Here is a 14,188-nt window from a genome sequence, read left to right as displayed (position 1 = left end):
AAGTGAAACTTTCTCTAGGCCCTCTCTCTGTTGGTCATACAGTAGCTTGCAGGAAGTAGATTACTATGAGCTACAGGTCAGCACAGGCGTGGTTTGTTCAAAGGTGATTTTCATATCTTGGTTAGAAACATAAGGACGGCGTACACAGCCTCAGGTGCTTAAATGCACAGTCGAAGCTACTTGGTTCTCACCCACCGGTTCACCCAGATTCAACACCTTTTTCTGCACAGCTTTTCACTTTTGAGTTAGTGAGGTAAGACCTGCTTTTAAAACTTTGAACCAGATGATCCAGAATTTGCATTCGTATCAGTGTGGTTCTTCTTGCTGCTGTGAATGCAAACTATGGACTTTATAAGTTCAAATGTTATTACTGGTGCAGTTGATTTTACAACGGATTGTTTATATATGAAGATATAATATTTTAAAGACTATCATAAAAAAAAATTTGTTTATAGCAGAATTTGTTTAAAGTTTTAGACACTGACAAAAGAGAAGCCCCAGATAAACCGTGAATGTTAAAGGTAGAATTTTAATTTTTTCCATTCAGGGTGCAAATAAGGTCCAACATAATGAAAACCTTTACGTTTTACATATATTTTTAATGTTTGGAACAACATAACATAATAATTAATATAACAACCTTTAATATAGTTTTCCTCACAAAAAAGTTCTTAAAAATGCCCAATTATTATTATTATTATTATGTTAATAATAATCTTGTTATCTACAATGTTTCATAATAGTCGGGTAAACAACAATTTGCAATAATTTCACATGGACTATATGAAGTTTGAACTCAGTGTTGCTCTTTTTCAGTGAGCTGCACATTTGATTTTATGCACCATAATGGAGTTATCTTTTTTCAACAGACTGTAGCTCATTATATTTATTTCAAATATGTATGTGATCATTTGTCTCATGACATCCCATTTTGAAATGCCATTCCGACACCCTTGATCTATACCCAACTTTAAATAAGTAATGTAGCATTATTTAATCTCTTACATTTTCTGGATTTTGTATGCAAAATTCTTGTAAACAGAGTCCAAAAACTGCAGTGATGCCTCCTCCCGGTGTATGCTTGAACATCATAGAGGCCCGCTACAAGAAGGATGGTTTTGGAAAATTCACTAAGCCCCACAAGTTCTTTGGCCAAGACTATGAGCAGTTGAAACAGTACTGTCTCACAAGAGGAGTAAGCTTCACTGATGAGACATTTCTACCTGACAGAAGGTCCATTGGCCAAGAGATACAGCGCCATGGCATACTGAGCCCTTCTGAACTGGCCTGTGTGGAGTGGCGGAGACCAGCAGTGAGTGTTTGGAAAGTGGAGCTCATAATTCACCTAAAATGTAAATTTTAGATAATTTTGTAAAGCAAACCTGCTGAGCTGATTCAATTTTAGTGCTTTCACTGCATTTAGATTGATTTTCACTAAACGTAGAATTTCTTATCCCACGGTTCAAAGACAGCACAGTCAGGTTTCTGGTTTAGTTTGTCACAGCTCGATACAGATATTTGATACACTGCAGCTTTGAGTACAAGCAATACCTTCTCTTATACTTTCCCTTTTTTTAAGACTTTTAGAGCTTTACTCTCTGATCAGCACTCTCCCTTTTTCAGGAAATTGTTCGTTTTCCAGCCTTTGTACTTGACGGAGTCTCCAGGTTTGATTTTGGTCAAGGGAAACTTGGTAGGGAAATGTCTTCATGAATATATTTCTTGTTCTCCTCACCTCTCCTCTAGTAACCCTGAGAATATTTTTGAACAGGAAACTGCTGGTTTCTTGCGTCAATCGGAGCGCTGACGTTCCAGAAATCCATTTTCGCAGAAGTTGTCCCACTTGAACAAAGATTTGATGAGAACTACTGTGGGATTTTTCACTTCAGGGTAAATACCAACATGTAACAACACAAATAATTTTTACTGAACACAAGTAGTGTTCAATAAAAACACACCTGTCAAAAATACTCACTGATTCATTTATTTATTTATTTTTGAAATGTTGCTTTTTGTTTGTATTTTAACCACAGCAGAATAAACTAGCTAACAAGCATGTGCTACAGGTTTAAAATTCTTTTACTGCCTATAGTTTATTTTAACACATTTTCATGTTGAAACTAAACTGTGTGTAATTGTAAACTCATAAATTACTGGTTTATGACACCAGAGGCCAGTAAGTCACAGTCCCCGCCTTTGCCTGCTGCTGATGCAACGTAAATGCAGAATCCTGCAACTTTTAGGGCCACAGGAGAGGAAACAAATTGCTGGATATGTATTTTCCTAAATATCACATTGGCCTGAAAGGGAATTAATTCCTGACCTGAAACATCTTTTCATCTATCATCACTTTTACAGACCGAGGTCGAGTGCCAACATGCTGCAAGACATTTTTTGAATAATAAATCAAGAGTAGCAAACTAGATTCATTCTTTTTTTCCACCAGTTCTGGAGATTTGGGCAGTGGGAGGATGTGGTCATTGATGACAAACTACCAACAATCAATGGCAGACTAATCTTTGTTCATTCCAAAGACCAAAATGAGTTCTGGCCTGCTCTCCTGGAGAAAGCCTATGCCAAGTATGCAGTCTTAATCTTAGACATAAATGAGAGTTGAAGGTGTGATTTCTCTAAATATTAAAAAAACAGTATTATCCTGTCAGGGTTTGTGGTTCCTACTCCGACATGATTGCTGGAACTCTCTCAGAGGCTATGATGGACTTCACTGGTGGCGTCCACATTAACATCGAGCTGTCACACCCGAGTCCAAGCCTGTGGGGGCTGATCTGTAGAGCTGGCAAATCAAACACACTGATGGGCTGTGGTACACCTCCCAGGGTAAGTAGAACTACACCACACAGAAGCAGCACCACCAGCTTTGGCTTAATGTCCCTGATACTTCTGCTGCCCTATACTCACTCATACAGGACTTATTTTCAGACTTTTATTTTGATCTCACTAAACAACTATAAAGTTTTATAACTGTATCCTGCTGTGGTATAATTTCGTCAGAATTTACCCAGAGACAGAGCTTTAAACATCTGCCAAAGCAGCTAAAAGGACCTTGGTCATGGTTATGAGCTTTTACTACAGTCACTTTATAAATGCCTCTATAAAACGATTGTTTGTAACACTTACAACATGGTCTTGACATTACCCAAGGATAAAGTTCATTGACAAGGCAGGGATGGCTGTATGTGTGCTAGACAGACAATCAAGACTCAAATGCTGGAAAACCTTCGCTTACATGAGCCATTTTGAGTTAAATGAATGAGTCCTGTTTTAAGATGCCAAAGCTGCTGTTGTTCAGTTATTGTGCTTACTCGTGCCAGTCTGATATTTAGTATACATTTAACTCTGCAAGGAAATAACATTTTGAAAAACATCTGAGCAAATTAGTGTCGAATTTAGCCACAAGCAAACCATTTCACAGTCACTTGCACACGTAAAATGATTTATTGGCTTCATCATCATCAACAGAAGTTGATGTTCTTAATGTATAATATTCTACTTTACTCGTGGCAAATGCTTTTGTCTTGTAGGAGACATCTGGTAACGAAATATTACCAAATGGACTGGTTGCAGGCCATGCATACACTGTGACAGGTGTCAAAGAGGTAAAGATTTGTACTGGAAATAGAAAAAAAAAAATCAAATCATACTTAAAATTAACAATAAAAATAAAAATATGAAGTAAGTACTACATTTGAACCTTCATTGTACATAAAAATCTTGTTTTCTCTGATGGTGGTTTGTGGTCAGATGATGAGTCGAGGAAAAATTGTACACCTGGTGCGTTTGTGGAATCCCTGGGGTAACGGAGAGTGGAAAGGAGACTGGAGTGATCGGTAAGTCAGACTCACACTCATGGCTCTCAACTTAAAAGATGGAAAGCAAATCTATGTCAAAACCTATGTGGTAGCCTTCTATCTAGTGTAAAGATTATATTTCAAGTATGGCTGTGGACACATGCAGGAGAGCTTTTCTGAACTCCCTTTGAATATTCAGAAGAATTAGAAAAGCTGTCTCCTTGTCTAAATAAAATGACAAATTTTCTTTGAGGTCTCCTCTGTGGCAAACTGTGAGTCCTGAGGACCGTGAAATGTGCCTTTCAGTGGCTGATGATGGAGAGTTTTGGTAAGAAAACTTGTGAAATTAAAAAACAAAAAAACAAACACAAAATACAAACACTTTTTGCATTGTACCCCAACATCCCATCCAGATGTAAAACAAGTAATCTCAAAATTCATCTGATTTTTACAGGATCACCTTTGAAGATTTCTGTAAGTTCTACATAGATATTGACATCTGTGGGCTGTCTCCTGACTTCCTTAATGAAAGTGACTCTAGTCAGTGGAAGACCTCTGTGTATGACGGCCGATGGGTTGCAGGAACCACTGCTGGAGGTTGCCTTAATTACAGAGGTATTAAATCTCATTGCAAATGTGTTGAAACATTAAATACATACACTATCAGTTAAAAGTTTTAGAACACCCCAATTTTTTTCTTTTTGTGTGAAAATTATGCAGTTTAATGTCTCATTGCACTCTGAAATGAAAGCATTGTACAAATAAGTAGTTGGAGTTAAAAAATAAATCATGGAATCAATTTAGAGACCAAAACGTACTTTCAACTTTGACTCATCAAAGTAGCCGAGTCGAGTAGAAAAGTGCTATATAAGAATCAGTCCATTAACCATGCTGGACACACCTGTGTCATTCTTTCTACAATAGATATCAAATATTATTCTGAAAGTTCTTTCCATATCTGTTGCAGAAGTTCCCATAAATGTGTGGCACTTGTAGGTTGCTTTGCTTTCACTCTTCTGTCCAGTTCATCCCAAACCAGCTCGATGGGATTTAATTCTGGAGACTGTGCTGGCCATTCCATGTTTTCAAGCTTATCTTGTTCTTTTTTCCTGAGGTAGTCGTGTCATAGCTTGGACTTATGTTTTGGTTTATTATCTTGCTGTAGGGTGAACACCTGAACAACTAGGTGCATACTAGAGGGTATAGGATGGCACTGCAGATTGCTTTGGTAGCCGTTTTGGTTTAAGGTGCCTCTCACTATGTACAAGTCACCCACCCTGGATCCAGCAAAACAGCCTGAGACCATCACACTTCCTCTTTCATGTTTGACAGTTGATGCCACACACTGTGGAACCATCCTTCACCGTACTCGAGTACAAAGATCCTGCGTGATAAACCGAAGAGTTCAAATTTTGATTCATCAGTCCACAATACCTTCTTCCAGTCTTCAGTAGTCCAATGGCGATGTTTCATGGCCCAGGCAAGCCTCTTTGTCTTATTCTGACGTCTTGGCATTGTCCTGTCAAACCTGCAGCTTGAAGTCTTCTCTTCACAGTTGAAACTGAGACTTGCTTATTATGACCACTATTAAACTGTGCTTGAAGCTGTTGTCCTGTGAGCCGCCTATCATGCAAGATGTCCTCTGATTTATTTGTGGCTTTGGGTCTGCCAGACCTCTTCCTGTCAGAGTTTGCTCCAGTTTCTGAGTGCCTTTTGATGGGGAAGGAAACTGTACTCACTGTCATGAAATGTTTCTCCGACTGAAAACGCTACGTCCAGATGAACAGAATCAACTATTCAGGATACATTTTTAAGCGTTATGATTGTCTGTCTCGCTTCCATTATTAATTGCATTCTTTTGGCCATTTTTGTAGCAACACAGTGCTTTCTGCAGTACAGTACTGTTCAACTGATGCTCACGAGGGTATGGTACCACAGTGTGTTTCATACTGCTTTTATGCAGACAGAGGGGGTTGGAAGTAATCCAGAAAAGTTGGAACATCTGTAGGAATCAGTAGTTGAAGTTTTCAAAGCTTGATCAACCTCCATTGTTCCAGCACAGCTTTAAATTGTTAACCCATTTTGTGTTCCATGAAAAAGGCCTTTGTATATAATTCCAAGAATGTACATTAATTTGGCTAACCTTGCCATTTTTTTACTTTTATTTTTTTTTACCTCCGGCAGTTCGGTTACCTTTGTACCATTTCAAGCTATTCACTGGACTTGAATGACTTGAATTGCAATAAATAACTGGGAAAATTGGGGTGTTCTAAAACTTTTGACCACGAGTGTATACTAGAAAAAATGTACCGAAATTGGTAACGCACAAACACATACATGTAGTGTTTGTGTGATTTTAATCTTTAACAGATTCACATTTAAGATTTTTATGAAGCTCAGTGTCTTTAACTATCTTATTATATTTCATGAAATAGACAATTAAGAACATTAAGAGATAAAAGAGTCCTGAAATTCATAGGTGCTATGTAGCAATTTATTTCAGCAATTATTAAATAAGATTATTCTTTTAGTCTTGATGCAGACCCTAAAATTAACAATAGGTCCAATAGGGCAACAAGTTCTTTAGTTAATGTAGTTAGTATTATGGTCATTGCTTAATTTTTTTAGTTTAACATAACTCTGTTATTAGCAGTTGTGCATGCAAATTTCAGCTATTTTTTCCAAGTATTGTAGCTATTAAAATTCTGTAACCAGTAGTAACAAATATGTTACAATATTAAAAGCCCAAATATGGCACCATATATTCCATTCACAAGAAAAAACTAAGTTGTATAAGTATAAATATAAGTTGGACATCCATAACAATACAGACCCATAAACAGAGTTGTAAAGTCTTTTCCACAGTATATTATCTATATAGCTCATTTAATTGCATGACTTTGTCATTTATTAAACAAAAGTTAAGTGAACCTTTCACCCACCTGACCTCGACTATTTAACCAGCCTTACTTTCAGGTTCATTTTTTTAACCTTCATTTTCTGTGTCCAGCACATATTTTTTACACATTTTTTATTTGCTTTCAAGACAGTTTCTGGACTAATCCACAGTGTCGTTTCAAAATTTGCGGTGGATACTCAGAGAAAGATGGCGATAAAAACATAATGGTGTCTCTCATGCAAAAGCCCGAAAAAAGGAATAGACACCTGGCGCAAAACCTCCACATTGGGTTTTTCATATTTGAGGTAAACATTGCTCTTTACTGCCTAATATGGAAATGTTATGACACTTTCATTTTTTGAATCGTTTCCAAGTTGCAATCAGGATGGTGATAAGGATGACCTCAACTTCAAGGCTACACTGCTATTCCTTCAATGATTAAACCTTTGGCTCAGTTGTCATCATCTTTGAAGAGCATAAAATCATTAGTAAAAGATGCATTAAATTTCATTAGGGTTGTATTCTGACACTGAGTATATTTCTTATTCCCAACATGAACCAACTTGCACTGGTTTCCTTCAAGGTGACTGAAAAAGTAAGAAACAGTTTGTATCCAGTTCCCATTTACAGATATAGCAGCCCCTCTTTAAATGTTGTAAGATAACTGACATATCTACCTGTTATTTCAGTATAAGACACAGAGGGGGAAGTTTACAGAGGAGTTCTTCAAATCCCAGGCACCTGTTGCCCAAACTAAAACCTACCTGAATGCCCGTGAGGTGATGGAGTTCTTTATGTTAAAGCATGGTGAATACTTGATTGTGCCATCCACCTTCAATCCCAATGAGACAGCCTCCTTTATCCTGACCATCCACGCAAAATCAGAGACCAACTGCTAGTATGCACACTCATTGTTTGTATAAGTGCAAACACAACAATGCTAAATTGGAACAATCTGCATGATATATATGCAAAACAGACAAGAAAAAATAAATTATGATTTTTTCTTTCTCTGCAGTGATAATTCTGGTGATCACAAACATGAGCTTGATGAGAAGGTGGGTGTTCAACAATAGATCATGTCTGGTTGCGGTTGTGTTATATGCTAAATGATATGTAAATAGCTTTTTATTTAACACAAAATTTAATTTCTCTGTTTCAGGTCAAGGTCAAAAATCGACAGGGTGATGAACAAAGGAGAGAGTTTTTCCATAAACACTCTGACAAGGTAACTTCCCGTTATTTTCTCACGAGCATACTTGACAGTGTTGAGTTTACTATTTCTCTTATATCGACTGAGTTTTATCACACAGTGGAAACTTTTGTTTGTTTGATAAGATTTTTTTCATCCTTATCTAAAACTTATCTGTGAGAGGTTTGACTAACTATTATACTTCAGTGCACATAATGAAACTGTTTGACTTCTGTATACAATGAACATAAAACATGCGAACATGAAAGTTTAAATACATTTCTTTACATTTGTTCTCAACTAATAAAATCCACAACAGAACATCAGTTTTGTATAAAAGTGAGAAATTTTAAAGTGAAAGCTTAATCATCCTGATTAATTTTTTGGCTACTTTAAAGATGCACTTGTGGTTTAGTTTTCTTCTCACTGTTGATGATTTATCACAGTTGTTTAGTAGCAATTTAAGCTAGGATCAAAATATGCATATCTCATATGATGCATCATTTCTTGGGTCAGTATGGTGAAGAAAGGTTAACTTACTGAAGAACTCAGTTGATATAAATAATACAGAAATAAAATATGAAAATGAAAAAAGACTGTTTAAATATTAGCTTACTATAGCTCTAAGTTACACATTTTATCTCTAGATATACAGTCTAGAGAACTATAAAATAGTACAAAAAAAAGAATATGCAAAAACATCTTCTTTAAGACAAGTTCAGTGTCCATAGTAATAAAACCAAGGTACTTATAGACGAACTTTCTCTAATTTGGTGTCCTATCAAAAGTAGCAATATTTAACTTAAAGTAATCTTAGCCAGCTTTGTTGTTTTAAAAAATGAGTTTTAATCTGAGTTGAAATCTTTTTTGAAAGCATTTAAATGTTTCCAGACAAAAGAAAAATCAATGTGTAACTCATTTAATTATGAAAACTGTGAATAACAGTGGCCCTAGAATTGCACCCTGGGGCATACCTTTGATAGCACATGCTAAACTAATAGCCATGCATTACTTCAGTGCTAATCATCAATATATATATATCCACCTTTTCCATCTAACCTAATTATTTCTGGGCAACTTGAAATAACTGGATTAGACATTGTAATATTTAGCTTGTTGGGTAAGAGTTTTGCTAAAGCTAGCAAAGATTTTGTATTGTAAAAGAGAAACTACAGCAATACACAAATTAGTCAGAGTGTGTGTTTGCTAGTGTGCGTGGACAGTTTAATTTGGTATGTTAACAATTGACCGAGGCTCATAAACAAAAGTATAAGAGAAATCTTTTTTTTCCTTTCCAGTATGAAGAAGTGGATGCTGAGCAGCTTCAGAGGCTTCTAAATGAAAACATCCTAAAAGGTTTGGACTTCAAGAGTCTACAGCTTAAGAGCTCAAGAGTTATATATTGCTGAAATATATATTTCTGTTTAATTTAGGAGACCTGAAATCTGGAGGTTTCAGTATTGACGCCTGTCGCAGCATGGTTGCACTAATGGATGTATCCTGTTGTGGTGCATGTGACATTTGTTATATTCACTCAGACACTCCAAATAATACATTTACATGTTCTCCACATTTTCAAAAATTTGTATGCATGATAGCAGCAACATTGTGATTAAAGCTGAGTAATTTGAAAATAATATCAAAAATAATATCAAAAAGTATCTTAAACAGAGTTTAAGAGTTAGCAATCCAGGTGAGGAAGTCCCAACAAATTCTGTTCATCTGGATGTAGCATTAAAGGATATTTCAGAGTTCTTGCCGAGTAAAGGTCTTAATTTTATCTCATGTTTTTGGGAAAACATGAGATAAAGCCAGTTAGAAAAGTCTTCACCTTGTCACTTTCAGGTCTTACGAGAGTTTCTTCCTATGGTTAGCAGTCCTGTAGAGTTCATGCTTTAGTGGGTCAGTACAGCTTCTTGGCTTGTAGAGGAGCTACTCAGTTGGCCAGTACATGTTTTACTTGCACACATAGCTTTGTTGCCTTAATGTTGGCTAAAACAGACATCAATCACAGGAAAACTCAACAGTGAGGAATTTCTTCGTCTGTGGAACAAAGTTGTTACATTCAAGGTAAAAACAATGAAAATGAGGTTAAATATTTGATGCTGAAAAAAAGTTAAATTTTTTAAACAACATGCACAGCTTTATAGTTAATTATTTATGAATAATACTTCTGCTACATTCCAATTGTGGCTTTTTTTGTTTTTGTTTTCTAGGAAATTTTCTTTCGCACTGACGTTTCACGAACAGGAACGCTGTCACTGAGGGAACTACGAAATGCATTCTTAGTCTCAGGTAGGCTTGCTTGGAATTCATTCATTCAGTAATGTTCCTGAAACTACACTCTCCTGCAATCCTCTCACTGGACTCCCAAATGGCTAAGGCACACCACAACAAAAATAGGACTGCTACTTCTTGTAACTGGGAAAAAACTAGCAATTGATGCTTTGTGCTGGTCGAATGCAAGTAATTGTGATCACCAACTGATTGCCCAGGACTTGCAGCACCTTCAACCTCATGGCAAACATTTTCAATTGCTAAGAGATTGCTCATTTCACCTGGTGGGAGGCAAACTGTCTCCAAGGGAATATGGTCTACCTCAGATTGACTGCATCATTGTCTGACAGATTGGTGAAGGTTTGCAAATAACAGCCATGTTATTTATAAATGCAGATAAACTGCCAACAAGTTGCAATCAATCTTAGTCAGCCTCTGCTAATGACAGCAACTTTTTTGCATTACTCTACTTTGAAAATGGACACTCGACTCAGCCAATTGCCATCTGGTTGTATTCTGGTTATCTTCCTATTAGTGCTGTACGCGCCAATCTTGTTAAAATTGGGCTGCACAGCATCAAAGTGTTAGTGGGGTTAGCTCGTTAACTCCATCCAGCCCCACGCACGGGGCGATCCGCGATAACTTGTTAACGGAGATTTGCCACGTAAATGCGTTAACATCATTTTAACGAGATTAACGCTGACAGCACTACTTCCTATATAAACACAGGGTTGACAAGCACCTGTGTAATTTTTCAGTTAAAGCACTGTCCTACAGGAACTACGTCACTATTAATAAAAAAAAGTTCAAAATTTAGAGTTTAGAACTGGAGTTTCTGACCGAAGTCTCAATGTAAGTCGTAAATGTGTTTAATGTGCTTGTCAGGAATAAGGGTGAGTGACGACATGCTGAATCTGATGGCTCTGCGCTACGGCGCCTCCTCTGGACACATGACGCTGGAGAGCTTCATCAGTCTCATCCTTCGCTTTGACTGCATGAACAGTAAGTGAAGACAAGTGGGACAAGCTATGAACCTTTTATTTCTGTTTTTGATTTATCTGAAGTAAGTCAATCAAAAAACACAACCTCACAATGGAAAACTTTAACCTTTTTGTTGTGGAAGACATGAATTTTTTATGTATCTTTTAAGAGATTCAATTAATTTTTGCTCATCAACAGAAATCTTCAGACAGTTATCTGATGGAAAAGCCATGACTCTTCAAGAGTCTGAGGTAATAAAGCCAGCTTGTTCTCATTTGTACATTTTATAACAGATGTTGATTCATTTTGAAGTTCAGAGGAAAGAAAATTAAATTATTTTTAAAACTGAGAATAAATTTATATACTATTCATAAATTATTTTTTACTAAAGTAAACAGTTTGGACTCCTTGTGCATACATTGAGCTAGTTTGTGACCAAGTGGGGCATGTCCGCGATTTTAAAACACATTGGTAAGGTTAGACAGTTAACAACTGTTAATTTGTTAAGGGCAAACTTAGACTGGCATTTGCTAAAAGTTCAACTGAATTCACTTATATCCCTCAAGTGCAGCTTTTTTGAATGTTGTTATGATTAAAGTTTTTGAGAGTTACAAATATAGCCATCAAACAGGGACGAAAGATACTGAGCCTTTTATCTTGGCCAGCAGTCCTAGGAGAGCTATGTCAGTTGAAGACTCTCCCATGTCAGCCAATGATCAAGAAGAGCAGGCCACGATGTCCTTGAAGATAGGTGGAGGGGCTGCACATACTGCACTAACAACCTGTCTCTCTTTATTTCCAGTGGATGTACATTTCAATGTACACTTAACGCAAGGGAATGGACGTTCAATGCACAGTTCATCTGCACAGTTCATCTGCACACACTGAAGAAGAGATCCATGTATATTTTTTCTGCTAAGCTATAAGTTTTCCTTTAGATAATTGCCAAAATGCAAAATGCTTTCAAGATAACTTTTCTCAAAAAGTAGATATTTCTATTTTTAATTGTCATTTACTTGGCAAATTTTTTTACTGAGACAGACAGAGAAGACAGAAACGTATTGTAGAGGGAACAATCTGAGATATATAACGTGAATATGAATAATCAATGAAAATTAAATACTAGAAGAATGTGATTGCATGTAACAGGCTCCTCTGTATCTGTAACTGTTCTAACAGAAAAACAGGGAAAAGGCTATAAAGGATGTTTTTTCTTTATGCACTTTGAGCTCATTAAACCCACATAGATTATGTGAGGGTGCAATGTTTGATTTGGCCATGATGCTTTATTGATTCATTCATCACTCATTAGTGACACAACAGTGCAAGAAAGCACCAGTGTTGTTGGAATCAACATACTGTTAGTTTTAAATGATTTTTCTGTCATTCAAATGCAGCTCTTTTTGATAAATGCATTATGCCCAGATGTATCTGGCTTTATCTTACTTTCCCACTGTCCACTCCTCATTTCAGGTTCAGGTTGCTTTTTATGTATCAGGCTTAATGGCCCTGAATGCTTTCTAAATGTTTATCAAAAACACTGTAAAATCACTGGAACATTTTCATGTAAATAAATTTTAAAAAGAAAAAGAAGAAGAAGAAGAAGAAGAAGAAGAAGAAGTAGTTTAGCAAATGAGCCACCAATTCAAATTCTAGCACCAGAATCTGGGAGGTATTCACTGATTCAGCTGCAGCTCAGTGTTTGTAAACTGTAAGAGTATGTAGGAGAGCAAAAGCACCTAAGTATAGAGGCTAGCACATCAAGCATCCTGGGAAGTGGGACAATCCCTCGTGTAAAAACTCCCCAGTGAACATGAACCACATTTACTGAAACTCTAATCATTCCCAGCATACATTTCCTTACTCCAGTAGCCTTGCCAAATGTTTGTAAATATTCCAAGAGAGTACCAAGAGTTTCCTCTCTCAAGCATTTCAGATGGCACAAAGGGAATGTTAATCCACAACACTGTAGTGAAATTAACAGGAACCACATAGTCCCAGTATGTCAGCATTTCTTCAATGGTTCCCTGTTAAATCTTGAGTTGAATTTCAAATCCTTTCACTTACATATAAAAGTCCTAAATAATCAAACCCTGTGATATCTTAGAGACCTCAAATACCATGTTAACTTAATAAAGAACTTTCATCCTCCACTGCAGACTTACTTGCTGCTCCTAGAGTTTCCAAAACTAGACTGAGAGGCAGAGCCCTGTCTCCTGGTGACCTTGCTCCCAGTTTGGGTTCAGCAGACAGAAACTCTGTCTGCTTTTGAGATTAGTCTTATGCTGTTATAGGCTCAGGATTCTGTTGAGCTTCCCATGATGCTCTTAACATTTATTCTCACCTATTTTCAACTCCCCAGACACTTATATACCACTGCTACATGTCATTAAAGTTAGTCTTTTCTCTCACATGGCATGTGAATAGTCTTTGTCTTCATCCCCTATGTTTTCCTATGTATGTATATATGTATGTATATATATATATACATACATATATATACATACATATATATATACATATATATACACATATATATACACACATGTATATACACACATATATATATACACACATACATATATATATACATACATACATATATATACATACATATATATATACATATATATATATACATAAAAACACCCAGCACGCCCCTGCGGGCGGTTTATCCTTCAAGCTCGGGTCCTCTACCAGAGGCCTGGGAGCTTGAGGGTCCTGCGCAGTATCTTAGCTGTTCCCAGGACTGCGCTCTTCTGGACAGAGATCTCCGATGTTGTTCCCGGGATCTGCTGGAGCCACTCGCCTAGCTTGGGAGTCACCGCACCTAGTGCTCCGATTACCACGGGGACCACCGTCACCTTCACCCTCCACATCCTCTCGAGCTCTTCTCTGAGCCCTTGGTATTTCTCCAGCTTCTCGTGTTCCTTCTTCCTGATATTGCTGTCATTCGAACCGCTACATCGATCACTACAGCCGTCTTCTTCTGTTTGTCTACCACCACTATGTCCGGTTGGTTAGCCACCA

At 37.0% G+C, this 14,188-nt stretch overlaps 1 protein-coding gene across 1 annotated transcript; it reads left to right on the top strand.

The window, feature by feature from the left end:
- Positions 1 to 123: 123 nt before the first annotated feature.
- On the top strand, positions 124 to 13,526 carry LOC116314129 (calpain-9-like). Its single transcript, XM_039603332.1, has 22 exons — positions 124 to 253; positions 1,043 to 1,312; positions 1,624 to 1,693; positions 1,772 to 1,890; positions 2,447 to 2,580; positions 2,664 to 2,838; positions 3,543 to 3,617; positions 3,763 to 3,848; positions 4,063 to 4,137; positions 4,264 to 4,424; positions 6,856 to 7,013; positions 7,292 to 7,303; positions 7,398 to 7,606; positions 7,727 to 7,766; positions 7,871 to 7,936; positions 9,199 to 9,256; positions 9,334 to 9,395; positions 9,902 to 9,970; positions 10,117 to 10,195; positions 11,063 to 11,179; positions 11,357 to 11,409; positions 11,961 to 13,526. Exons 2-22 carry the CDS (start codon positions 1,061 to 1,063, stop codon positions 11,985 to 11,987), a joined length of 2,097 nt encoding a protein of 698 aa, XP_039459266.1. The 5' UTR covers positions 124 to 253; positions 1,043 to 1,060; the 3' UTR covers positions 11,988 to 13,526.
- Positions 13,527 to 14,188: the final 662 nt, after the last annotated feature.

Source organism: Oreochromis aureus, linkage group 19, assembly GCF_013358895.1.
Source record: "Oreochromis aureus strain Israel breed Guangdong linkage group 19, ZZ_aureus, whole genome shotgun sequence".
Taxonomy (NCBI): domain Eukaryota; kingdom Metazoa; phylum Chordata; class Actinopteri; order Cichliformes; family Cichlidae; genus Oreochromis; species Oreochromis aureus.
The sequence above is the reverse complement of the archived record's forward strand: the minus strand, read 5'-3'. Positions and strand labels throughout refer to the sequence as shown.